General features: G+C 36.9%; 1 protein-coding gene and 1 pseudogene across 6 annotated transcripts in view; one reads left to right on the forward strand and one right to left on the reverse strand.

Annotated features, from left to right (window-relative positions):
* BDP1 (BDP1 general transcription factor IIIB subunit) overlaps positions 1–27,876 on the forward strand; it is a 122,930-nt gene that overhangs the window by 66,317 nt on the left and 28,737 nt on the right. For 4 of the 6 annotated variants that reach the window (XM_012527949.3, XM_012527950.4, XM_071208499.1 and 1 more), the window contains exons 23-31: positions 7,520–7,721; positions 7,962–8,155; positions 8,950–9,337; positions 12,688–12,708; positions 14,061–14,180; positions 22,876–22,912; positions 23,741–23,836; positions 24,877–25,102; positions 25,591–25,751. In XM_012527949.3, the coding sequence (XP_012383403.2) occupies positions 7,520–7,721; positions 7,962–8,155; positions 8,950–9,337; positions 12,688–12,708; positions 14,061–14,180; positions 22,876–22,912; positions 23,741–23,836; positions 24,877–25,102; positions 25,591–25,751 (1,445 nt within the window). The remainder of the gene's footprint in view (positions 1–7,519; positions 7,722–7,961; positions 8,156–8,949; positions 9,338–12,687; positions 12,709–14,060; positions 14,181–22,875; positions 22,913–23,740; positions 23,837–24,876; positions 25,103–25,590; positions 25,752–27,876) is intronic. The other 2 variants (XM_012527953.4, XM_012527954.4) reach the window with 1 other exon arrangement.
* On the reverse strand, positions 42–1,046 carry LOC139439820 (elongation factor G, mitochondrial pseudogene; annotated as a pseudogene).

A 27,876-nucleotide genomic window follows, 5' to 3' on the forward strand; every position in this document is an offset into this window, starting at 1 on the left:
AATCCATTAAAATATCTAAACCTTGAAGATTCAGTTAAAGTTTAGTTTGATAGTCCATTCTTATTGAGAAAAGTTAGTTCTTGGCTTTTCCTTTTTTTTTTTTTCACAGAAAGTTGATCTGTCGCTTCCAAATATTATTAATTAGATCTTCTTGTGTGGTTGGTGAACATGGCCGATATCTGTAGTACTTCATTGTATATACTCCCTTTCCTTTTGTGCATGACCTAAATTCAGTGCAATAACCAAACGATGTCATTTAGATGGACATTTGCATACAGTGTAAAATAGTTCTCAGTTCTTTCTTGCCGGTTAATACCTGCATTTACTGATCCCTGAAACTCTTTTGGGGCTATCCCATCCACAGACAGAACAGGTTCAAGAACACATAGCATTGTATTTGCCAAGGCTTTAAGAGCACCTTCTCCTGCTTGGACAAAGATTTCATTGCTCTCAACAATGTGGTGTGCTTCATCTTGCAGGGCAACCCAGAACCCGAGAGATTTTGTTCAGAAAGAGGGCCATTCTAACAGGCATCCAAAAACACCTTGTCTGCAGCAGGTACACACTGCTTTGGGACACTTGTCCTGAATGCTTCTTCTGAAAACTCTAACTTAGTGTCGCTCTCTAGGTCTCTAGTGTAGCTTATCATGTTCACAAACTGGCTTGCACCACCGGATTGTTTTTTATGTGTAAACTTAAACAGGACAGTAATGGTCTCTCCAAAGAAGGGGTTCTTAACCAGCGGTCCATGGGCTTGAATTGAAATTCAAAAAAACATTATTCTTGAGGGGGCCATGTAGATTCAGGTGTGATATATTTATTAAATAATACAGTGAAGGAAAAAGAAAAAAGAAAAAAAAATAAAACACAGTATAGTGTGGACTTAGTAAGGGGACTGTGGTTTTCACCTGACTGGCAAAGGGTTCTACGGAACAAAAAAGGTTAAGAACTGTTCTAAAGGTAACTCCTGGCTTTCATGTGTTACAAGGATGGCCACAGTCTCTTTCCTTTATCTGAGCATACATTTCCAGGTATAATTACCTCATTCCAGATACAGCTGTGTCTTTTCAATGTCAAGGTAGACTCTAAATGTGGGATCTTTTCTAGTAAATCTGATACCTTTTGGAAAAATTTTTAGATCATTTTTACTGGAAGCCTTCCTTTCTGTTGATATTATCTGATGGCTGATCCAGTCTAGTTGTTTATCTCTAATAATGATCCCAGGAAATACCTTTTTTTTTTTTTTTTTAAAGATTTATTTATTTATTTAATTTCCCCCCCTCCCCTGGTTGTCTGTTCTTGGTGTCTATTTGCTGCGTCTTGTTTCTTTGTCCGCTTCTGTTGTCGTCAGCAGCACGGGAAGTGTGGGCAGCGCCATTCCTGGGCAAGCTGCTCTTTCTTTTCACGCTGGGCGGCTTTCCTCACGGGCGCACTCCTTGCGCATGGGGCTCCCCCACGCGGGGGACACCCTTGCGTTGCGTGGCACGGCACTCCTTGTGCGCATCAGCACTGCGCATGGCCAGCTCCACACGGGTCAAGGAGGCCCGGGGTTTGAACCGCGGACCTCCCATATGGTAGACGGACGCCCTAACCACTGGGCCAAAGTCCGTTTCCCTTTTTTTTTTTTTAATACCACTTTACTCAAACCTCAGCATTTCAAAAGAAAACTAATAAACACCAGTGAACTGTTTTTCTTACTAATTCTGAATTACTGTAAATGTACAAATTATGCTAGGAGTTCAGCCACTAAAATCATCCCTGACACATGGTAGATTTGATATAACGAAAATAATTAAAGGAATTAGTGCAATATACTGAACTGTTCAAAATAAAATGAATTTTGGAAAACAACGCTGCAAGATATCCCAGTACTTATATTACAAAGTACAGCTAAATTGTTTATTATTGTACATGGAGGAACAACTGAAGCCTTTTTGAGAGAAGGAAATAATTAGCTGTTTTAGTAACTATACTTTGTGTTCATTTAAGCAACTCTTAAATATTACAGAAAGTATTAAAATGTGGAGACACAATGCAGTACCCTATTTATAATACATATGATGATAGAATTTATTTTATTTTATTATTTTTTAAAGATTTATTTATATATCTCTCCCTCCCCCCCCCACTTGTCTGCTCTATGTGTCCATTTGCTGTGTGTTCTTTTTTTTTTTTTTTTTTAAGATTTTATTTCTCCTCCCGCCCTAGTTGTCTGTGCTCTGTATCTATTTGCTGCGTGTTCTTTTTGTCCGCTTCTGTTGTTGTCAGCGGCATGGGAATCTGTGTTTCTTTTTGTTGCATCATCTTGTTGTGTCAGCTCTCTATGTGTGTGGAGCCATTCCTGGGCAGGCTGCACTTTCTTTCGCGTTGGGCGGCTCTCCTTATGGGGCACACTCCTTGCACATGGGGCTCCCCCTACACAGGGGACACCCCTGTGTGGACGGCACTCCCTGTGCGCATCAGCACTGAGCATGGGCCAGCTCCACATGGGTTAGGGAGGCTTGGGGTTTGAACCGTGGACCTCCCATGTGGTAGATGGATGCCCTATCCACTGGGTCAAGTTTGTTTCCCTCACTGTGTGTTCTTCTGTGACTGCTTCTATTCTTATCAGCAGCACCGGCAATCTGTGTTTCTTTTTGTTGCATCATCTTGTTGTGTCTGCTCTCCGTGTGTGGCAGCTGAATTTTCTTTTGCACTGGGCGGCTCTCTTTACGGGGCGCACTCCTTACGCATGGGACTCCCCTACGAGGGGGACATCCCTGCGTGACATGGCACTCCTTGCACGCATCAGCACTGTGCATGGGCCTGCACCACACAGGTCAAGGAGGCCCAGGGTTTGAACCACGGACTTCCCATGTGGTAGGCAGACGCCCTATCCATTGGGCCAAGTCCGCTTCCCGAAGATAGAATTTAAAATAAATTAAGCTTGAATGTATATAATTGTTAGTGCTTTGACTATATTGTGTCCAAAGGGAACAAACCCATTCCCTGTCCCCAAACAAAACCACCTATGTAAATGGCCAGCAGTGATTAAACAGAAATCGTAAACACCTGGTTTGTTCATTTTTGTTGAAGAGCTTACATGTTGAAGAGAACACTGTTCATTAAGATGCATGTATTGGTTTTCATATTCTTAAACCAAGATGGGGTTACATTTGACTTTACCACTATTTAAAAAATAATAAGACTGACTATAATTTAGATATAGTATTCCATTAATGTTAATCCCCCCCCCCAAGAGGTAGGACTATCTTCTTGTGACCTTTTTATTAAAATGTGGAATGTACACTTTTTAAAAAAAATTGCTCTCCCCCCAGTTGTCTGCTCTTTGTGTCCATTCGCTGTGTGTTCTTCTGTGACCGCTTCTATCCTTATCAGTGGCACCGGGAATCTGTGTTTCTTTTTGTTGCGTCATCTTGTTGTGTCAGCTTTCTGTGTGTGCAGCACCATTCTTGGGCAGGCTGCACTTCCTTTTGCGCAGGGTGGCTCTCCTTACAGGGCGCACTCCTTGTGCGTGGGGCTCCTCTACGCAGGAGACATCCTTGCGTGCCATCAGCACTGCACATGGGCCAGCTCCACACAGGTCAAGGAGGCCTTGGGTTTGAACCGCGGACTTCCCATGTAGTTGGCGGATGCCCTATCCATTAGGCCAAGTCTGCTTCCCTGTATAATTTAAATATAGGTACTAAGAGAAATTGCTATTTTCCAGGAAACTTTCTGATATATTAATCCCCAAACATTGAAGATGAACCTGTTAATATCTCTAGCCTTCCTAGTAACTATGGACTTAATTTCCATGTGTACCTTTATCCCCTTTTAAGGGATTCTTAAGGAATTAATGAATTTTGTCACTGAAAACAACTTTATATATTTACTCATTGAATAAATATTTTGATGTTTTCTGTATTCAGATGGTGTTTCGCTGCTGACAATATGAGCCTGAACAAAATAAAAATCTCTGCCCTTGTGGAGGTTAGATTATAATTAGGGAAATAGAAAATAAACAATAAATAAGTTAATATTATGCCAGGTGGTGATACTATAGAGAAAAATAAAATAGGTGAGTTAGGTAGAGAGTATTATGACTGGGGATTTAATGTTTAAATAGCAATAGTTAGTGCTTCATTGTAAAGGTACAATTGGAGAAAAGTCCTTGAAAGAGGTGAGTAAGTCAAGGGGATGTCTAGGGGAAGAGGTAACAGCAGTTTAAAAAGCACTAAGGCATGTGGAGCGAATGTAGCACAGTGGTTAGCAACTGCTTCCAGTGTACAAGGTCCTGAGTTCAATCCCTGGTACCTCCTTAAAAAAAAAAAAAAAAGCAACACTAAGGCAACAGCATGCCTAGCATGTTTGAGGAACAGCAAAGAAACTAATGTGGCAGGAATAGAGTGAAAGAGAAGAGTAGTAGATGAGTCAGAGAGGTAGAGTCTGCAGGATGAAAGAAGGCAAATTATGTAGAGCCATTGTAAGGATTTTGAATTTTACTTTGTGAGTCTTTTAAAGACTAGTGACCTTAGAATTCAGCCTCTCCTAATACTCTCATATATACTTAAGTAAATAGACCTAGAGCATTTAAATGACTTACTCGAAGTAACATTGGCAGGTGTTTTTTTTTTTTTTTTTTTTTTTTTTTTTAATAACAGCTTTTGAGACTTAATTCACCTACCATACAATTCATCTGGCAGTTTTCAAAGTTAACTTTTCAGGATTTATGACTTTTCAGTCTAGTGAATTCCTGTAGTTACATAGGCAGTACATTGTGTTTATTTTTCCTAAAAGAAACTTTTCATGTTTCTAGTTGTTTTGCTTAGCCTTTGTTATTTTTTGGTAAGAGATCTAACTTGAACTTTCTGTATAGAAACCCATTCCCCACCCTTGCTCTTTTTTTTTTCTTTAACCTTTTTTTTTTGTTGTTCATGAAGTTGATTCCAGCTGTTAGATATACCATGATTGGTATTCTTTCTAAAATAACTGTCTCTGTTAGATTCTTAAATTAGCTTATTCTTAGGTCTGGCATTTTGTTGCCCCTTTTGACAACTATTAATTGCAATCAGTAGGACATTGGGCTTAGGTATACATTAATTCTTAGATACTTTAAAGAGTCACACTAGATTGTAAATGGTCAGTACTTAAATATAATTTGTTTTCCCAAATATTTTAGCCTACCTACTCTGTCATATATTAGCCATCATCATAAATTTGTACAGCTTCATATGAACTCCCTTGGTGTTTCATTGACAGAAGAGCTTAGTAGAGTTGGTACATTTGGGGATATGATATATACTCTGTCTTCTAGATAATCTGTTTAAGATTATGTAAAATCAGTACAGTTCTTTCAGAGAACTCATGGTTAAATACTTATTTACGCAGGTATTCTTTATAGAATCCAGGTTTATATTAGTTTTTAAACTTCCCAGTGATTTTTTAAAAATTCGTGTCCTTGCCATATACCTTAAGATAGCTATTCTGGTAGCCTTGGAAGCATTGGCTACTCTACTGATTGTTAAAGCCCTGACTTTTTCTGATTTTGCAGATAAAACTGGGCTCTATTGTGAACCTATGACATTGGCTGTCAGTACAACCATTTCTGAGTTGATAGGCATGTGGTAAGAGAATAGACTAGCCCTCATGCTTACTCTTGAGCCGGAAGGGTCAAGGTTGTTGTGACCATTGTATATTCATTGTTCATGCTTCATGGTTCAGATGAAGGCACTACTTAAAGTGCCATTATGAAATTTGTGTTCAACTACAGTCATATTTTTTGTACCTAGTAATTTCTCTGAAAGTTACTTAAAGTAGCATGAAACTGTATACCAGAATCAATGAATAGAAGTTAAAATAGATTGACATTATTGTAAAGCCATTCCTTCGGCTGTACAGAAAATAGAAACTATAAGGAACAGCAACAATCCCCCAAGTGCAATGGCAAAGACCAAAAAAGAATGAAGGTCCAACAATGAGCTCTTGATACTAATGACTATAGCTTGTGAGCCTGTGCACCTGAAATAAGAACAAGGCCTAGAGCTGCAGTGTGCCTAAGAGTTACCTCCTGAGAGCCTAGGTGTTGCTCAAATGTGGCCAGTCTCGAAGCCAAACTCTGCATGTAAATGCATGGGACATGACTCCCAGGGATGAGCCTCCCTGGCGCTGAGGGATTGCTACCAAGTACCAGCTGATGATGTGACTAGAAAAGGACCTTGAATAAAAGGTTCAACTCGGAGCAGCAGAATATCTCAGTCTATATATAATAACAGGAGTTAAAAATGCTTTTTGACTTGAATCAAGGGGGAAATGGAAAGGACAAATGCGTTTATATGGCTATGAGTCTCCAAAAAGACCCAGGAGGTTATCAGAGGGGTTGCCCTTATGCACACCTCAGCAGAGTCCCAGAGACAGATTAAGTAGATACAACCTCCGATATTGATTCTTCTGAGGGCTACAGAGACCCACAGGTTCTTTGGTCATGGCAGATGGAGTTCAGTGCCATGTCATTTGGCCCTACTTTGGAGTTTGTGTTTCTGTGTGTTGGAGCTGGACTCAGGTATGATCTTTGTCCACATGCCTCTCCTGTTACTTTTACCAGATCTGTAGTTGGTACTGGGGTTTAGTGTATACCCAGGGGACCTGAATCTCTGGACTGACCATGTGATAGCCAGGCCCTGAGCCTTAACAGACTTGCAACTCCTACATTCTAGTTTATTGGACTTACCCCACTTAGCTAACGTGGAGGTGAAGAAGGTCAACCACCAACCACACCAGGGAGCCAAGAGTGCCTACAACTGAAAGCAGGAGAATTGCATCCAGCATCCATGTGGAATGTAAGCCCCTCTTGATATAGATGTGAAGTGGACACAACCATTCTAAGGTCCACAGGATGGAGGAATAGAATATGGATTAGAGTAGACTTACTGATATTCTATTCATGAACTATTATGGTTAGTAATCGAAGAAAATATGGCATTGGTGTGGAGAAAGTGACCATGGTGGCTGCTGGGTGTGGGGAATGGGAGGAAGAGATGAGATGTGGAGGCGTTTTGGGGACTTGGAGTTGTCCTGGGTGGTGCTGAAGGGACAATTACTGGACATTGTATTTCCTCCCATGGCCCACTGGATGGAACGTGGGAGAGTATGGGCTATGATGTGGACCATTGACCATGAAGTGCAACGATGCTCAGAGATGTATTCACCAAATGCAATGAATGTCTCATGATGATGGATGAGAATGTTGCTATGGGGGGAGGAATGGGGTGAGGGGGGTGGGGGCTATATGGAGACCTCATATTTTTTTAACGTAATATTGAAAAAATGAATAAAGACAAAAAAAACTGTGAAAGCTTTACGTTTTTCCTTTCATATGAGCCTAGGTGGCTTCATTTTACACGCCTGGTTTTGTTGCCAGTTTCTGTGTAGACCTTTTAATATAGAGTAGTTTCGTATCCCAGATTGTTTGATTTAATAGCTGTTACATCTGCAAGGAATTCTGATTTTTGTTCTTTAATATGATTTTGCTTCATTGCAGACATGAACATAAACCCCATGTTCCTAGTCCAGCACTGGTGATAAGAAGGCAGTTCCAAAAGGCTAAGCCAAATTTAGGAAGGACACACAGTAAGAGAGAGGAACCAGATATAGAAAAAGATACACCATATCAGAGTAAGACAGGAAAGCCAGAAGATAGTATGCTGCAGCAAGGATATTCTGATACTCAATTTCCTCTAAAAGTAAGTTTGGAAAAAAATAATTTTTGTCACTGGGCTCCATTTTGTCAGGATCACGAAGGAAAGCATTGAAATATAGTTTTACCTTTTGTACATGTAACCTTTTCATTAAAATTGAATGACTTTTCAGTATTTTAAAAATTTAAAAACTAAGCATGTGTAAGTGTATAAACTTAGAGCTTTAAGCCAAACTGCCAATTCAAATTAACATGGTAATGTTAGATATTTCTTTTTAAATTGAAGGAAAAACCTGAACTTCTGGCATCTCTGGAAGTTTCAGCAAAAATAGATTGTGTACCTTCCAAAGAGAGTGTTTTGGCAAAAAATGATGCTCAATCAGAAGAACCTGGACCATCAGGAAGTGTTGGAGAGAAAACCCTAGCAGAGAATTCTTTGTCTTCCAGTTTTGAAGAGCAGCGTCTCAATAAACCAACAAGGTAAAGTTTTATTTAACAAATACTTTCAGAAAAGGAAATAAAAACTATTTATTCTTAATGGGTGCTCTACTTTAACTGATAATTACATGCAAAAAAATGGTTTGTTAAAAGAAGTGGAGATTGTTTTTTTATTGCAGGATTGTTTCTTTCCCACTTTTGATTCCTATTTACTAAAATTTACTTTTTTCTGAACTCCTTAGGAAGATTTCTCTTTCCAAGATTTAAAATTTCTGGTATATTATACATGAATAGAAGCCTAATCAAAGAATAGCATGTAATTAGGGTGCTAATTCACTTGGAGTCACAAACATAATTAAGAGCACCCTTCTTCCATAGTTTTCAAGAAAAGTGGAAAAGAACCTAAGTTCTAAAAAACAACATGACTCTGATGGATTTTCTGCCTTCTCCCTTTTCTTTTAACCTAATCTGTTTACTCAATAGGATAAACCAATATCACTTTTGATCCCATATTCTGTATTTATTGATTCATTTTCCCTTTTTCTTCTAGTAATTTACAGTGTTGTATTTTACCTCCATTTACATAGCATGGGAAAACACGGCCCAGAATTAAAAACTTGGTATGAAAAATTGTAGGCAGTTAACTAAGAATGAACTCTGAATGCGAAACTAAGTAGTAATAATCAATTATTCTTCTCAGAACATAAGTTTTTGAAAGAATGGGTGATGGGAATTTTCATTTTAATGGCTAGAACTGGGATTTCTGAGAATTTGGTTTTCTATAAAGTTTACCCTTGTCCATATAATGACTATTGTTATTTTGATTAAACATTCAGCTGTCCACAGCTGTTGAAAGAATCAAATTATTCTAGAATTGCTCTGGATCGAAGAATAGCCATCTCTTCAGCCTCTGAGTGTGAGCTAGATCATAGTGAAAGGAGAGTGCATCGAAAGGTCAAGCCCAGTGTCACCAGAGGGCGTGGATCAAAACGAATTCGGGTTAAGAGCTCTAAGAAAGCACCTAGAGGGTCGAAGTCCACACTAGTGACTCTTCGGGCTTCCCAGGAAGAAGAAGATGCTGCTGCTGAAGATTTTGAGTCTGACTATGAAGACGAAAGCTATCATCTTGCCCCAGAAGAAGTGAATAAAGCTCCAGTTTTTGTGCCTGTAGGCCTTAGGTCTCCTGAACCTGTTTCTGCTCAGATTGAGGAGACAATGGAAGAGGTAGGGTTTATTTATTTGAATCTTTGGCACTTTTTTTTCCCTTTTCTTTTAGTGGGTCATTATTTCTTCTCTTACTGATTATTAGGATTTGAACAGTTAATTCTCTAAGTAACCTCTAGCAAATATAATTTGTTTGGGGCCAGTGGACAGACTAAGAAATGAGTAGAAGTAGGTTTGTGTGACTTCTATTTAGTTAACACTTGTATATGGAAGCTGTTTAATCTATTTTTCATGAATTTTTAAAAGTTTGTCATCTGTTTTCTATTAACGCCTCCTGATATGCTTAGGCTGACCCCAAAAAATGGTTGAAGGAACATATTTCTTTACCTTACTTTAGCTCCTTTACTCTTTTTTTTTTAGATTTATTTATTTATCCCGCTCCCCTTGCGACTTGCTCACTGTCTGCTCTCTGTGTCCATTCGCTGCGTGTTCTGTGTCTGCTTGTCTCCCTTTGTTGCATCATCTTGCTGCGCCAGCTTTCCACGGTCCCGGGCCATTAGCTCTCCACGGACATGGGCCAGTTTACCTCACAAGGAGGCCCTGGGAGGTGAACCCAGGGCCTTCCATATGGTAGATGGGAGAACAATCGATTGAGCCACATCTGCTTCCCAGCTTCTTTACTCTTTTGCCACTTGGCCTAGCAGTCTAACTTTGTGACTTCAATAGTTGTCTGATGTGCCTTAATTTTTAGTAATTCATAGAGTAGTATTTCTGAATCAGTTTTGTAACAATCACTTGTTAGTATTGGAGTCATTTGGATTAGTAGTCAACAGGATTAGGACTTAACTAAGATAGTAGTGGTGATAATAAAAGAAAACAGTAGGAAACAAAACTTCAAGTAATATTAAGGTAACCTGGAATTAATGGATTGGCTGAAATGTCACATTTATAAATGGAAGTCTAAACCCACTTTTATTATTAAGCAGAGTTAATAATAACATACTAGATGTTGTAAAGCAGATGAGTTAGTAAAATTGTTGACACTAACAAAACTGAGGTTGTTTCTGTAACTGAAAGTTCTAAGTAAACAGTGAATATAAATTTTTTTTTAAGTTTTATTTTATATTTCTCTCTCCCCTCCCCCCCAATGTCTGTTCTCTGTGTCCATTTGCTGTGTGTTCTTCTGTGTCTGCTTGCATTCTTTTCATGTTGCACCGGGAAACTGTGTCACTTTTTTGTTGCATCATCTTGCTGTGTCAGCTCTCTGTGTGTACGGTGCCACTCCTGGGCAGACTGCGCTTTTTTTGCACGGGGTGGCTATACTCGCTGGGCGCACTCCTTGTGTGTGGGGCTCCTGTATGTGGGGGACACCCCTGCGTGGCACGGCATTCCTTACACGTGGCAGCACTGTGTGTGGGCCAGCTCACCACATGGGCCAGGAGGCCCTGGGGGTTGAACCCTAGACCCTCCATATCGTAATTGAATGCTCTGTCAGTTGATCCACAACCACTTCCCTGTAAATTTTAATTGAAACCAGAAACATGCAAAAAGGAAAGTTAATTTTGTGAAAGGACAGCCAGTTAACACTGCTTGAGAGTTCATTTAGCTGTTTATTTTGTATTTTATTCTCTTTTTGTTATTTTTTTCTTTGACTTTTTTTTTCTTTCTTCATGAAAGACAAATTACTAAGGAAAACTAGTATCAGAAATTGATTTCCAAAAATCAGGGACTGGGACATATCCCTGAATTAATACAGACTGTCTATTTAAACCATAATAATTAAGCAAGAAAAGCTTAATTCATATTCCCTCAAGCAAGTTTACAAAGGCAGGGAAATTCATATTATTTTACAAAATTTTCCTTTAAAAAGGCATTAAAATACAATGGGATATTATTTGGCCATAAAAAGGAATATGTTTTACTGATACATGCTAGAACATGGATGAATCTTAAAAACACTGTGCTAAATAAAAGAAGCCAGTGACAAAAGACCGCATATTACATGATTCCATTCTTATTAAATATCTGGAATAGCAAAAAAAGTAGATTAGTGGTTTCTTAGGGATAGGATCAGGGTGGAAAAAAGTAGTGAAATCTGATAGGTACAGGGGTTTCTTTTTGGCGTGATGAAAATGTCCTAAAAAAAATGGGAAGCAGATATGGGTCAAGTGATAGAGCTTCACCCTACCATATGGAAGGACCTGGGTTCAATCCCTGGGGCCTCCTGGTGAAAAAGAAGAGAAAGCATGCCCGCACGGTGATCCTGTGCCCATGCTAGTGCCTACGTGGTGAGCCAGTGCCTGCGCTAGTGAGTCACACAGCAAGATGATGACCCATCAAAAGAGAGACAAGGGGAGAGTCAAGGTGAAGCACAGCAGAAATTAGGAACTGAGGTGGTGTGATTGACAGGGAGCTTTTCTGAATATCATGAGTCTCCAGGATCAAAACCCGGTGAATCCTAGAAGCGAGAAAATGAGAAGAGAAGACAACACAGACAACCAAAAAAATGAAAAAGGAAAATGTCCTAAAATTTACTGTGGTGATGATTGCACATATTTGTGAATATTCCAGAAATCATTGAATTGTACACTTTAAATTGGTGAATTATATCTCAGTAAAGATGTTAAAAATGTTTTGAAACTGTATGGTGTTTAAAGAACCAACTTGCCATGATTTAGAATATTCCCTTTTTTACCCTATCCCAACTTTTTAGCGAGTATTTTATCTTTTCAAAACACTTGAAATTTTTCATTTATTTCCTTCTATCACCTCACAGAAATACTTTTAACATCCATATTTCTGCCAAATCTCTGCAAGACAATCTTAGCTTTTTCTATGAAGTAGCACAAAATTCCTCCAACCTCTACCTATGACCCAATTCCAAAGCCACTTCTGCATTTTTACGTATTTGTAATAGAAGAACTTCACTTTCCAGTTAAAAAAAAAACAAAACAACCCACCTGTCTTAATGTCTTGTCTGCCAGGCTGCTATAACAAATACCATACAGTGGGTTGGTTAAACAACAGAAACTTATTAGCTCATGATTTTGAGGTGAGAAGAAATCCAAAATCAAGATACTGGCAAGACTTGCTTTCTCCCCAAAATCTGTATCCTTCTGGTGCTGGCCGCTGGCAGTCTTTATGAATCTTTGTCTTGTATTTCTGCTCCCATCACATAGCAATGTCCTCTCCTTTCTTGCTTCTGTGACTTATAGATTCTCTTTATAAGGCCTCCAGTGATCTAGATTAAGACCCACCCTTGTTCATTTGGGTCACACCTTAATTAAACATAACATCTCCAACTCATCCTATTTACAGTGGGTTTACACCCACAGGAATGCGTATTAAGATAAGGACATATCTATACTGGGATATATAGTTCAATCTAACACAGGCTCTTTGTCTAATAGGATTGTCAAAGAAGAGAAAATGTGAGTAACTTTTTTATTTTAAGATTTATTTTTTATTTATTTCTCTCCCCTTCCCCCAATTGTCTGCTCTGTGTCCATTTGCTGTGTGTTCTTCTGCATCCACTTGTATTATCAGGCGGCACTGGAAAACTGCATCTTTTTTGTTGTGTCAGCTCCCCGTGTATGCGTTGCCACTCCTGGGCGGGCTGCGCTTTTTTCACGTGGGGCGGCTCTTCTTGCGGGGTGCACTCCTTGCACTTGGGGCACCCCTATGCAGGGGCACCCCTGTGTAGCACAGCACTCCTTGTGGGCGGCAGCACTGTGCATGGGCCAGCTCACCACATAGGTCAAGAGACCCTGGGGATCGAACCCTGAACCCTCCATATGGTAGGTGGGCACTCTGTCAGTTGAGCCACATCTGCTTCCCTGAACTCATTATTTTATATGACCATTGCCATGATTATCAGAAGTCATGCAGGGAAGCAGATGTGGCTCAAACAGTTGAGCTCCCACCTACCACGTGAGAGGTCCCAGGTTCGGTTCCCAGTGCTACCTAAAGAAAACCAGCAAGATAACAAGCTGATGCAGTAGGCAGGTGCGGTGGGCTGATGCAACAAGAGACATGAGGAAAACATAATGAGAGGCACAGCAAAGCGGGGAGCAGAGGTGGCTCGAGCAATTAGGCACCTCTCTCCCACATCAGAGGTCCCAGGTTAGGTTCCCAGTGTCTTCTAAGAAGACCAGCATGCAACAGACAAACACAGCAAATTTGAAGTGGTAGACTTTGCGGTGGTAAAAGAAGGTAGTTGGGGAGAAGGAATAGGATTCCCTAAGAATGTTGTACTCATCTCTATTATTGCATTTATGACAGTATATAGTTAGTTGCTTACATGTCTACTCCTCTTAGATGGTGAGTTCTTTGAGGGCAGGAGCCAAACATGTCTTATTTTAATTTGTAAGAAATATTTGTCTCCATATCCTTGTGCCTGTAGCCCTCTAGTTTTTAAGATGCACTACATAAATGTTAACAGAATAGAGAAATTAGGGGAATGTAAGGACAAAATGGGAATAATGGAAGTGAAATGCCAGGGACTAAAAAAGTTAGCCTTAGAAAATTTTGCCTACTGGTTATAATAATCACTGACTACTTAAAAATCTTTAAAGACTGATCTGGGCACCATTTTCCTTTACTTTTGCCAAATTGCTGTTTAATCAGTTTAAAAATTACTATATTTACTTTCCTAATTCTATATAAATGTGGATTATTTCTTCACTTTAATGTTTTATTTTACTTATTCATATGGAAAATCAGGTTTTAGTTTTGCTGTTTATAGTATGGCAAAATTAAACAATAAATCTTTTCATTTTAACAGCTGGAAATAACCGTGAATGTCCCAGATATAGCATGCATAGCCGTTGTTGAACATCAGTTGTCAAACACAGATGTGACCACTCAAGAAATGAAACAAGAAAATTTGAATACATTGTCTATTGTAAGCATCCATTTTAATATGTTTTTGCATTTTATTCTTTATTTACTTTCTAAAGACTAAAGATTTATTTTGATAGCTTTAGTTTTACACAGTACTTAGTTATTTTCTGTCATATAGGGAACTGTAAGTATTGATAGTAGAAAGAGTTAATAATCTATAGCTTTTGTGTTTAGCTTGGAAATTCTTGATTAACTTTCTATAGAGATAATTCACAAATTTAAAGTGGTTTTTTAGCATAGTCACAGAATTGTGCAACAGTTACCATAATCAATTTTAGAATATTTCTGTCACCCCAAAGGAAACCTTATATCCACTAGCACTCACTCCCTATTTCTGCCCAACACTCCCAGCCCCAAGCAACCACTGATCTTATTCTGTGTCTCTATTCATTTCCCTGTTCTCACATTTCATCTGAATGGAATCATATAATATATGGTCTTTCGTGACTGGCTTCTTTGACTTTGCAAAGTATTTTGAAGTTCCTCCGTATTCTAGCATGTATTAGTACTTCATTCTTATTTATGGCAGAATAGCATTCCATTTTATGGATATCATTTTATTTATCTACTCATCCGTTTTATTTCTCACTCATTGATTGACAGGTTGTTTGCCCCTTCTAGCTATTAGAAATAATGCTGCTATAAACATGGATATAAGTTTCTGTTAGGGACATGTGTTTTCATTTCTTTTGATTATATACCTATGTGTGGAATTGCAAGATCATATAACTCCGTGTTTGTTTGAGGCACTGCCACACTGCTTTTCAAAGCTGCTGTACCATTTTACTTTCCAACCAGTAGTGTATTAGGGTTCAGATTTTTTCATGTTTGTTCTCTGACTCTTGATTTTAACCATCCTAGTGAGTGTGGTGTGGTAACTCATTTTGGTTTTGATATTTACTTTTCATGTGCCTATTGACCATTTGTTTTTATTCTTTGGGGAAATATTTATTCAAGACCTTTGCTCATTTTTTAATTTGGTTATTTGTCTTTTTTATATTGTATTAGTTAGGGTTCTCTAGGGAAACAGAACTGACAGGAGTTATCTGTAAATAGTATGAGATTTTATAAAATGTTTTTTTTATGACTGTGGGGATGCACAGGTCCAAGTTCCATAGGGCAGGCTGTAAGCCAAGGACTCAGATGAAAGTCCTCGTTGAACTCCGCAGGAAACACTGGCTATCTGAAATAGAAATGGGGATTCTCTCTCTGAATGCTGAAATCATTTCTCCTTTTAAAAGGCCTTCAACTGATTGGATGTGGTGTCATCCATTGCAAACAGCAATCTCTTCAGTTGACTGTAGATGTAACCGGCCATTTATGCAATCGACTCACTGGTGACTAAAGTCTGTGATGTGCCTTTGTATTATAATTAGCCCGGTGTTTGCTTTACCAAGCAGTGGGGCTCCATTACCTGGCTCAGTTGACTCATAAGCCCATCACAAATACGGAATTGTATGAGTACTTAATATACTCAAGATGCAAATATGGCATCAGATAAATGTTTGCAAATATTTTCTCCCATTCTGTAGGTTATCTTTTTTTTTAAAAAAAAGATTTATTTATTTCTCTCTGCTTCCCCTCTGCTCTGTGTGTCCATTTGCTGTGTTCTCTGTCCACTGGCACTTGTCAGGTGGTGCTGGGAAACTGTTGTCTCTTTTTTGTTGTGTCATCTTGCTGCATCAGCTCTCCGTGTGTGTGGTGCCATTCATGGGTGGGCTGCGCTTTTTTTTTTCCACGTGGGGTGACTCTCCTTGTGGGGCACACTTCTTGCACAGGGGACACCCTATGTGGGGGCGCCCCAGTGAGGCACGGCACTCCTTGCACGTGGCAGCACTGCGCGTGGGCCAGCTCACCACACGGGTCAGGAGGCCCTGGGTATCAAACCCTGGGCCCTCCATATGGTAGGAGGACACTCTTATCAGTTGAGGTACGTCCCCTTCCCTGTAGGTTGTCTTTTCACTGTGTCCTTTAAAACACGAAAGCTTTTTTTCATTTTGATGAAGTCCAGTTTATCTAGTTTTTCTTTTATTCTTCTTGCTTTTGGTGTCATATCTAAAAATCCTTTGCTGGATTCAAGGTCATGAAGATTTACCTCCATGTTTTCTTCTAAGAGTTCTATAGTTTTGTACATTTTGTACATTTAGGTCTTTGAAATAATTCGGAGTTAATATTTTGTATATGGTGTAAGGTAAGAGTCCAAATTCATTTTATTGCATGTGGCCATCTAGTTGTCCTAGCACCATTTATTGAAAAGACTGTTCTTTCCTCATTGACTTGTCTTGACATCCTTATCAAATATCAGTTGACCATGGATATGTGAAAATATTTCTGGACTTTCATTTCTATGCCATTAATTTAGCTCTGTCCTTGTACTAGTGCCACACTGTCTCGATTGCTGTTGGCTTATAGTGAGTTTTAAAAATGGGAAGTGTGAGTCCTCCTTATTTATTATTCTTTCTCAGAATTGTTTTGGCTATTCTGAGTCCCTAGCAATTCCAGATATATTTTAGAATCACCTTTTCAATTTCCATAAGGAAGTCAGGGATTCTGACAGGGACATTGAATCTGTTGATCAGTTGCGGTGTATTGCCATCTTAACAATGTTAAGTCTTCTTATCCGTAAACATAGGATGTTTTTGCATTTATTTAAAACTTTAATTTCAAAAATATTTTGTAGTTTTCATAGTTTAAGTATTGCACATTTGTTAAATTTCTAGTTATTCATTTTGATGCTATTGTGAATGAAGTTACTTTATTTCATTTTCAGATTGTTCTTTGCAACTGTATAGAAATAAAATCGACTTTTATATATTGATCTTATCTCCTGTCACCTTGCTGATCTCATTTATTACTTCCAATTGTTTTTTTTAGTAGATTCCTTAGAATTTTCTATATACATGGTATGTCATCTGATAATGAGAGATAGTTATATTTCTTGCTTTACAATCTGGATGCCTTTGATTTATTTTTCTTTGCCTAATATTGCCCTGAATAGAATATGATGTTGAGTATAGTACAATGTTGAATACAAGTGGCAAATCAGACATTTTTGTCTTGTTCCTGATTTTTTTTTAACTTCTCATTTTGAAATAATTTCAAATTTACAGGGGAGTTGTAAAAGTAATACAAAACCAATACAGAGAATTTCAAATAAGCACCTTACACAGATACCCTATTTATCAACTTTTAACATATTGCCACATTTATCATTCTTTCTGTTTTCTAAACATTTGAGAATACATTGCATGTATCATGCTTTTTTTTTTTTTTAAAGATTTATTTTTTATTATTTCTCTTCCCTTTCCGCCCCACCCCCACCATTGTCTGTTCTCTGTGTCCATTTGCTGTGTGTTCTTCTGTGTCCGCTTGTATTCTTGTCAGTGGCATCCGGAATCTGTGTCTCTTTTTGTTATGTCATCTTGTTACATCAGCTCTCCGGGTTGTGTGGAGCCACTCCTGGGCAGGCTGCACTTTTTTTGGGCTGGGCGGCTCTCCTTACGGGGCTCACTCCTCGCGTGTGGGGCTCCCCTGTGCAGGGGACACCCCTGCATGGCACGGCACTCCTTGCGCACATCAGCACTGTACTTGGGCCAGCTCATCACATGGTCCTCCCATGTGGTAGGCAGATGCTCTATCAGTTGAGCCAAATCCACTTCCCTATCGTGCACTTTGAATTCTTGATATTTCCATGTACTTTTCCTAAGGGCAAGGATATTCGCTTACATGACCTCGTGTTTTTTTTGCTAATTTTAAAAAATAATTTTCATTAGAGAAGTTGTGAATTTACAAAATAATCGTGCACATGTGGAGAAATTTTATACAACAAGCCTCCACCAACACACACTATTGTGGAACATTTGTTAGAGATTATGAGATAATGTCATCAGATTATTACCACTAACTATGGTCCATAGTATATATTTGGCATATTTTTTCCCATAACCCTCTTATATTAACACTATATCTTTGGCATTGATGCAAGAATATTAAAGTATTGTTGTTAACTACAGTCCATAGGTTACATTAATTGTATTTTTTCATGCTTCTTCACATTCTCACCACCCTGCAGCAGTGACTTGCATCTGCTCTGGCTCATAGAAGGGCACTCTTGCATCTGTACCCCCATCCACAATTCTCTTCCACCTCTGGGTTCATTGTGTTATTCAGTCCCTATATAACTCTCTAGCTTTCGTTCAGTTGACATTTACATCCCGAGACTACCTTTTTCAGCCATGATCCCATTTATAAATCAGCTGCTACTCTCTATAATGTGTTACCATCAACTCTGTCCATTTCCATACATTTATAGTCAAGGTAATTAAAACTTTTATATACATTAAGCATCAGTACTCCTTCACAGCCCTCCTCTTAGCTCCTTATAACCTATACTCTAGGTTTTAACTCTATGCATTTATTCTTCATATTTAATTCATTTTAGAGAGACCATGCAGTATTTGTCCTATCATGTCTTCAAGATTCATTCATGTTATTATATGTGTCCCAATTTAATTTCTTACTGCAGCATAGTATTCCATTGAGTGTATACCACATTTTATTTATCCATTCATTGATTGGTGGACACTTGGGTTGTTACCATAGTTTGGCAATTGTAAATAACGCCACTATGAACATCAGTGTGCAGATGTCTGTTCGTGTCACAGTTTTCAGTTCTTCTGGATACATTCCTAGTAGAGGAATTGCTCAGTCCCATGGCAGTTCTATACTTAGCTTCCTGATGAACCATCAAACTTTCTTCCACAGAAGCTTATCATTTTACAATCTCACGAACAGTGAAGGAGTGTTCCTATTTCACCATATCCTCTCTAGCACTTACTGTGTTTTTTTTTTTGTAATGGCCATTCATTATGGTATGAAATGATATCTCATTGTTGTTTTGATTTGCATTTCCCCAATGGCTAGTTATATCGAACATTTTTTCATGTGCTTTTTGGCCATTTTTTTTTTTAAGGAGGAACTTAGGATCTTGTTCATGGGAAGCAGGTGCTCAACCATTGACCTACATCTGCTCCCCATTGAAAGTTGGGTTTTTTGTTGGTTTGTTTGTCCATTTTAGGGGTACTGGGGCATCGAACCCAGGACCTTTTTCCAGTTTTTGATTGGATTGCTTGCTCTTTTATTGTTGAGTTGTATGAACTCTTTATATAGAATGGAGATCAAACCTTATCAGATCTGTCGTTTCCAAATACTTTCTCCTTTTGAGTGGGCTGTCTTTTCATCTTCTTGGTGAAGCCCTTTGAATCATAAGTGTTTAAGTTTGAGGAGGTCCCATTTATCCGTGTTTTCTTTCATTGCTCCTGCTTTCAGTGTAAGGATTAAGAAGGCACATCTACCACCAGGTCTTGAAGATGTTTTCCTACATTTTCTTCTAGGAGCTTTATGGTTCCAGCTTGTATATTTAACTCTTTGATCCATTTTGAATTAATTTTTGTGTAAGTTGTGAGGTAGGGATCCTCTTTTTTTTTTTGCTTTGGATATCTAGTTATCCAAGCACCATTTGTTGAATAGACTGTTCTTACCCAGGGTTTGATAGGCCTATCAAAAATCAATTGACCATAGATGTAGTTAGATTTTCCTTAATAAATTTTAGTGCTCTCTTATTAGGAGCATAGATGTTTAAATCTTATATCTTCCTCTGTATGGACCCTTTTATCATAAAATGCCTCTCATTCTCTAATAACATTTTTTGTTTTAAAGTCTATTTTGTCTGATATCAGTATACCACTCCAACTTTCCTGTGGTTCCTTTTTGTGTAATATCTTTTTTTATCCTTTTACTTTCAGTCTTTTTATGCCTTTGACTCTGAAGTTTTTCTGCTAGACAACATATAGTTGACTCATGTCTTTTTTTCCACTCTTGGCAATCTCTGTTTTTGCTTTTTTATTAGAGAAGTTGTGGGTTTACAGAAAAATCATGCATAAAATAGAGTGTCCCTGTATACCATCCTATTATTAACACCTTATATTACTGTGGTACAATTGTTCCAGTTCATGAAAGAACATTTTTATAATTTTACTATTAACTGCTGTCCATTGTATACAGTAAAATTCACTGTATAAAGTCTTATTTTTTTAAATTTATTCTAATAACGTATGTAAACCTAAAATTTCTCCTTTTAGCCATATTTACATATATAATTCATTACATGCACACTGTTGTACTGCCATCACCATCTATTACCAAAACTTTACAATCTCTGCTTTTTTTATTGGATTTTTATTCCCTTCACATTCAATGTTATTGATATGGTTGGCTTTCATCAGCTGTTTTGTTTTCATTTTCTATTTGTCTCATTTATTTTTTGTTCTTCTATTCTCCTCTTTTGCTTTCTTTTGCATTGAGTAGATATTTTCTAATGTAGCATTTTAATTTTATTCATAATTTTTTTCCACTGTATTCTTGAGACGTTTTTTGAATGGTTGCTCTAGGGTTTATCATATACATCTTAACAGAAACAGCTTCACATTTCTACTAGCTTAATTACAGTAATATATAGAAACATTACTCTTGTATTGCCCAATTCACTTTTCTCCCTTTTTGTGGTATTATTGTTATACATACATATTACTTCTATTAATGTTACAAACCCAAAGTACATTGTTATAATTATTACTTTAATATCCATTATCATTTCCTTGGCCCATAACGGCTTTGCTCCCACCCATCTCCTTCATGCTGTTATTGGCAAATATATTACTCATGTTACATTTCTGTGTGGTACAGGCCCAACATTAAATTAAATGCATTTTACCTTATATAGTTGCTTTTTATATCAGTTTAGAGAAGAAAGGAGAGAAAATATGCTTTTATTGTGCCTTTTATAATTACATAATTATCTTTACCACTGCTCTTTGTTCATGTGGATTCTAATTACCAGCTGATTACCATCTGGTGTCCTTTGCTTTCAGCCTAAAAAACATCTTTTGGTATTCTTGTAGGGCATGTCTGCTAGCAATACATTTTCTCTGTTTCTTTTTATATGGAACAGTGTTTATTTCACTTTCACTTTTGAATGGTACTTATGCTTTATCAATATAAGATTCTTGGTTGACAATTTTTTTCTTTGAACACTTTTAATATAGTTAACTGCCTTCTGGCCTCCATTGTTTCATTTTGCTTAGAAGTCAGCTGTTAATCTTAGTCTCCTTGTCAGTAATGTGTCACATTTTCTGCTTTCAAGATTGTCTCCTTGTCTTTGGCTTGTAGCATTTTTACCATGATGTGTTTGTTTGTAGGTCTCTCTGCCTGTATTTCATTTGAATTTTGTTGTACGTCCTGGATATGTAGGTTTTTGATTTTCAATACATTTGGGAAGTTTTCAGCTCTTATTCCTTTGAATATTTTTTCTTATTTCTCTCCTCTCCATCTGGTACCACCGTTTACATATGTTAGTGTGCTTAGTGGTATACCACATTTCTCTGAGGCTCTGTTCATTTTTCTTCCCATTTTCTCTCTTTTTTCTTTGACTTGCATAATCTCTGTTGTTGCATCTTCAGGTTTTAATTCTTCTGTCGGTTCCAGTCTCCTGTTGAGTCAACCTTGGGATTTTTGAATTTCAGTTATTGTACTTTTTGATCCCCAGAAATTACTTTTTTTATATAACTAATTTTGTTCTCTTTATTGACATTCTCTGTTTTATGCAACATTGTCATCATACTTATGCTTTTTTTAGTTTTGTAAACATAATTATATGTTTATATATAAAAAATGGCAACTTTGAAATATTCTTTCTGTTAAATCCATCTCGTCACTCTCACAGGCAATCTCCATTGCTTTTTCCCGGTGTATGGTCATTCTTTCCTGTTTCTCTGTATGCCTCCTCATTTATTCTTGGAAACTAAATATTGTATATAATATAGCAATTCTGAGTACTGATTCCTCCCCTCAGGGACTTTATTTGTATATTTGTTTACTGAGTAGGACTGAATTACTTTAGTGAAGTTGGTGTTCCCTATAACTTCTTTTCCTATAACTTCTTTTTCCTCTGTTCAATTTATTTATGTTTTAACAAGTCAGTTTTATTGATACCTATTAATAAAGCATAAATCCATCCAAAGTGTACAATCAGTTTTATTCAGTATAATCACATAATTGTGCATTCATCACTTCAGTCATTTTTAGAGCATTTTCATTATTTCAGTAATAATAATACTAAAAAACAAAAACCTATAATTTTAATTTATTAAAGTTTGTTTAAGTTTTAAGCCACTGAGTATTGTAAGAAAGTTGTGATACTTATCAGAACTTAATTTTCATTGGGTAAGAGCAGCCAGTTTTAGAGATTTGAAGGGTTATGAAGGTGAAGAGGTAAAATAAAACTGGCAGATGTACATAATATGATCAGACTTAAAATTTGCATGTTATATAAAGAAAAGATGAAAAAACGAGCAAGAGACAAGAATTTGGCTTTCAATTTTTTCTTCTTCATGTCTGTGAATTTAAAAATTTTTATTGTGATAGCATATACCACATAAACCTTCCCATTTTAACATCTCTCAGGTATAATACATTCACTTTATCTATGAAATTTAATGAGTAAGTCATAAATTCAGAAAACAGTTTTCAGTATTGTAGTGAAAGGTATAGAAAGACCTATAACATACAGTACTATTTGAGATAAAGAACATATGGTTGGGAAAATACTTAAGATGTTACTTATCTTTTTCCTTTTTTAGGAAATGACCACAGGTGAACATACCCAAGATGAAACAGGTAACTCTTAACTAGGAAACCACTAAAACTGCTTGTTTAGTGATAGCACAATAATTCAGTAGTGGTAGTAATTAGTAAATGAGTCAGAATGCTAGAGAATTGAACAAAATCAGTTATTGAATATATTATCTCTAGGGAAAACTTAGATTCTTGGAATGTTTTTTTAGAACAGGGGTTCTTAATCTTTCTTCCACAGACCCCTTTGCCAGTTAGGTGAAAACCATGGACCTCTTACTAAGTCCACACTATACTGTGCAGTATTTAATAAATAAATCACACCTGCACCAACACGTCCTCCCAAGAATGATGTTTTTTTGAATTTCAATTCAAGCTCACTCACCCCTTGTTAATAACCCCTGTTTTAGAAGATGAGTCAAGAGTTAAATGTTTAGGGGGTGGGGAGTGGGGTTTATGAGGACCTCTTATGTTTTTTAATGTAACATTTTGTGTGATCTATGTATCGTTAAAAAAAAACAATAATCAAAAAAATATATATGTTAAAACCTAAAAAAAATTCTGATAATGAAAAAAGAGTTAAATGTTTAATAAAGAAGTATTTATTGAGATGAGACTGTTTTCTTTGAAAATATTAACTTAATGGAAGATTAGGGAGGCATTTTCAGTTAGTAAAAGCCAACAATTGATGATTTCCTTACATGCTATATATAGCCTGAAAAAAGCATTACTCTAGAAAGGAATAGTGGCAGGGAATATATTAAAACCTGCTAATAGAGGGTAAACACCTGAATTAAAAATCTCTTTTAAGTAAGAAAATTTAAGTTTCCAGATTCAGTCTTCTGTTTTAAGATTGGTATATTTTCTTATAAGGTACCTGTGATGGAAGCACCGAAGCTGCCATAGCTTTACTTACAATGGGTGATCTAGCATTGCAGTCAGAGATCAACAGTACTGGACAGGGTGATGGTAAGAATGAAAGATAAGTTCTGCCAGAAAAGAGAAACTTTTAAGAAATTATAGCTACATTTGTGTAATAAGTGAATACCTGCCTTTTAAATTTGAAGTTGGTATCACACTTTTTTTTTTCCAGAAAAGCTAATATATGTGCAGTGATCCATCCACTGACTTATTTAGTACTTTTCGATGTAGGAGCAACCATTTCAAGAGAGTGCACTAGGTTTATTAAGAACAATTGGTATTCTTGGATAGTTAATATAGCATTTCCTCTACCTTTATCTTCATAAACAACATTAGTTAACCCAGCTTATTGATCACTGATCACTTTATACAGGTTTCTTCAGCGAAGGAGCTGTTCTTTTGGTCTTCACAGTTACATGACAGTCAAATACAGTCTGAAGGGACAAGAGCAGTTAATCACCCAGTGAGATAATTTAAACTGTTGTGATAGTTTGGACAGAGCCAAGAAATATGTCAACCCAGATTTTTAATATATTAGCCTGAACCTGTAGAGATGCTATAGTCTTTACTACCTATGTATCTTTCATTTTAAGTACATTAAATAGATAACTATCTTTATTGCATTCTTGGCACTTATTTTGACTGGTGACAAGAGGACAGCTATTCCTTTTAGAACTTTTAGGCCCATCACTATATATTTAAAAGGAAAGTCTCTGGTTTATGTTCACTATAGGACACTGTCTCAAAGGCAGAGTATTGTAGTAGGGCCTGTCACAAATCTCTAGAACATAAAATACAGATTTTAAGAAATCGCAAATGAAGGCACTCTCTTCTTGAAATTCATCTGAGGTTATATAGTTACTTAACAGAAGGACTAATTTTTACTTATAATAACACAAAGTTTCAATATGTAAGAATTTTTAAGATCATAACAGGTCAAATCCATGCCATGTAATATAAGATTGTATGTTTAAATTTTTTTTTTTAATAATAAGGAATTTAAAATTTACTGAAAGTTGAAGAGATGATTTTATTTGGACATCTTTTTATATTCATTCAATTTAAATTTTCTGTTTTTTTTTCTGCAGTAGGATTATGTGTACTTCCTGATGTTGAGTCAAAGGAAAAAAGCCATATTCCTCCTAACCCCAGTAATGTGGAACACGAAATTTTTCATGAATGTCAGTTTTCTTCACCTGCCATTAGTACATCTACTGCACCATTTGAAGAAAACAAGATAGTATTGGAGGAACAAAGTACTAGAGAAGAAATTGGATTAATGGAAAAAAATAAGAAAAATGCTGTACTAACCAGGTTGATTTTACTTTATTAAACTTTTATTTCTTTTGAACTTCGCTAAAAAGAAATGTAAATTATAGTCCCCAGTAAATATATGATTAAACCAACAATCAATTTAGTTAATAGCTTTGGGTAATGCTTACAAAGTAGGCAATGCTGATTTCTTACCCTTTAAAGTGAGAATTGGTCTGAGTTTTAAAATTTCATTTTAATGGTTTGCATATCAAAATTATAGCAATATACATCTCTTTCAAGCTTTTATGAAATTTTTTTATATAAGCATAGTGACTGTTTTACAAACATGGCCCAGATTTTCTTTTCTGTTTAAGACCACTAATAAAGTTATACTATCTTGTAATTTTAGCATTAAGAAATTAATGTTTGAAGACTATATGGCACATTAAATGTATCAGTGCTAGTCAGAATGTATTAATGCTGGAGAGAGAGAGAGAATATTCTTGCACAACTGATAAATTTCTGTCTTCCCATGCGGTTTTTTCTAGGAATACAGCTTCTAAAGTGACCAATAATTTGAGACTAAGAAGTAGATTTTCCAAGCCTAAGCCAAATCTTAAGAACATTCTGAGGACCAATAGGCTTGGTGTTCATCAGAAAGTTCCCAGTTTGTTTGTAACCAAAGAGGAAGAAACAGAAATTCAAAAGGGTAAATTTTTGTTCCCTTACAAAAGATTACTTTGACGTGTGAAATTGAATTAGCATTTCAAATGAAATATTCAGTCACTAAAATTGTATTAGCTTACTACAAATATTTTAATCATATAGAAAAGTAGAATGAATTGTAAAATGAATACCCATAAATCCACTAACTAGTTTTGTTAATTACCATTTTCTTATATTTGCTTGATCATTCTTTTTTCTCTTCATATATATTTTTCTGTGTGTGTATGGGTGTGGACAGATATTCAAGCACATATCTCTTAGAAATAAAATATATGTAGGTGGCAAAAAATAAGACAATCCCCAGAAGGCATACAATGAAAAACAAACAAACAAAAAACCACCATCATTCCTGGTTCCCAGCCCCTTAGTACCACTTTTAGTCATAAATTGCTGATAGCACTTTTTTTTAAATTGTATATTTCCAGAAATGTTTTTTATGCATATAAACTTCTACATGAGGCAACATACACGGGTACGTGTGTGTATATACATAATATTCCTTTCAGAACAAAAATATGTGCATGCTATACCATAGATACTCCTTAACACGTTCTTTTTTTAAGTAACAACTTTATTGAGATATAACTCATACCATACAATTTACACATTTACAATGTACAATTCAGTGGTGTTTAGTATATTCAACAATTGTATAACCATTATCACAGTCAACTTTTAAAAATTTTCATCACTCAAAAAAAAAACCCAATACTATTAACAGTCACTCTCCATTTCCATCCAGTCCTCCCCAGCCCTAGGCAACTACTGATCTACTTTCTGTCTCTAAAGATTTCCTGATTCTAGACATTTCATATATGTGGAATCATATAATATGTGACCTTTTGTGACTGGCTTCTTTCACTTGGCATAATCTTTTCAAGGTTCATCATGCTATAGCATTTATCACAACTTCATGTCTTTTTTATTACTGAATAATATTCTTTTATATCAATATACTACATTTTGTTTGTCCGTTCATCGGTTGATGGACATTTGGTTGTTTCTGCTCTTTAGCTATTTTAAGTAATGCAGCTATGAACATTGATGTGCGAATATTTTTTATGAGGTTTTTTTTCCCTCTCTCCCCTTCCCCCTCATCCCCAGTTGTCTGTTCTCTGTGTGCATTTGCTGCATGTTCTTTGTTTCTGTTGTTGTCAGCAGCACGGGAATCTGTGTTTCTTTTTTGTTGTGTCATTTTGCTGTATCAGCTCTCCGTGTGTGTGGCACCGTTCCTGGGCAGACTACACTTTCTTTCGTGCTGGTTGGCTCTCCTTACGGGGCGCACTCTTTGTGCATGGGATTCCCCTACGCAGGGGGCACCCCTGCATGGCACGGCACTCCTTGTGCGTATCACCACTGCATGTGGGCCAGCTCCACACGGGTCAAGGAGGCCCGGGGTTTGAACCGCGGACGTCCCATGTGGTAGATGGATGCCCTATCTACTGGGCCAAGTCCACTTCCCTGATGTGCGAATTTTTATGTGGACGTATGTCTTCATTCTACCTATGAGTGGGATTGCTGGGTTATATGGTAATTCTCTGTTTTGACTTTTTAAGAGAATTATCAAACCATTTTCCACAGTGGACGCACTATTTTACACTCACAACAGCAATGTACAAGGGTTCCAGTTTTCCCACATCCTCTCTAACATTTGTTATTTTCTGGGTTTTTATTTTGTTTTGTTTTGTTTTTGTTTTAATTATAGCCACTGTAGTGGTTGTGAAATGGTATCTCATTGCATTGTTTTTTTTCTAAAAAGCATTTTTATTGAGCAGTATTCATATTACTATACAGTCCATCTAAAGCGTACATTCAGTGGCTCTTGGTATGATCACAGAGTTGTGCATTCACATTGTGTTTTGTGGGTTGTTTTATTTTGTTATGTTGAGGTACCAGGGTCAGAGATTGAACCTGGGACCTCGTGTGTGGGTAGCCAGTGCTCAACTGCTGAGCCACATCGGCTCCCTGAGTTGGTTTTTTCATTTGTTTCCTTGTTTGTTTTGGTTTTTAGGAGGCTTGAGACATATCTGTTCCCCCTCTTTGTGTTTTGATTTGCATTTCTCTGATGGCTAACAATATTGTGTATCTTTTCATATTCTTATTTGTAT

Source organism: Dasypus novemcinctus, chromosome 2 (assembly GCF_030445035.2).
Source record: "Dasypus novemcinctus isolate mDasNov1 chromosome 2, mDasNov1.1.hap2, whole genome shotgun sequence".
In the NCBI taxonomy this organism is placed as follows: domain Eukaryota; kingdom Metazoa; phylum Chordata; class Mammalia; order Cingulata; family Dasypodidae; genus Dasypus; species Dasypus novemcinctus.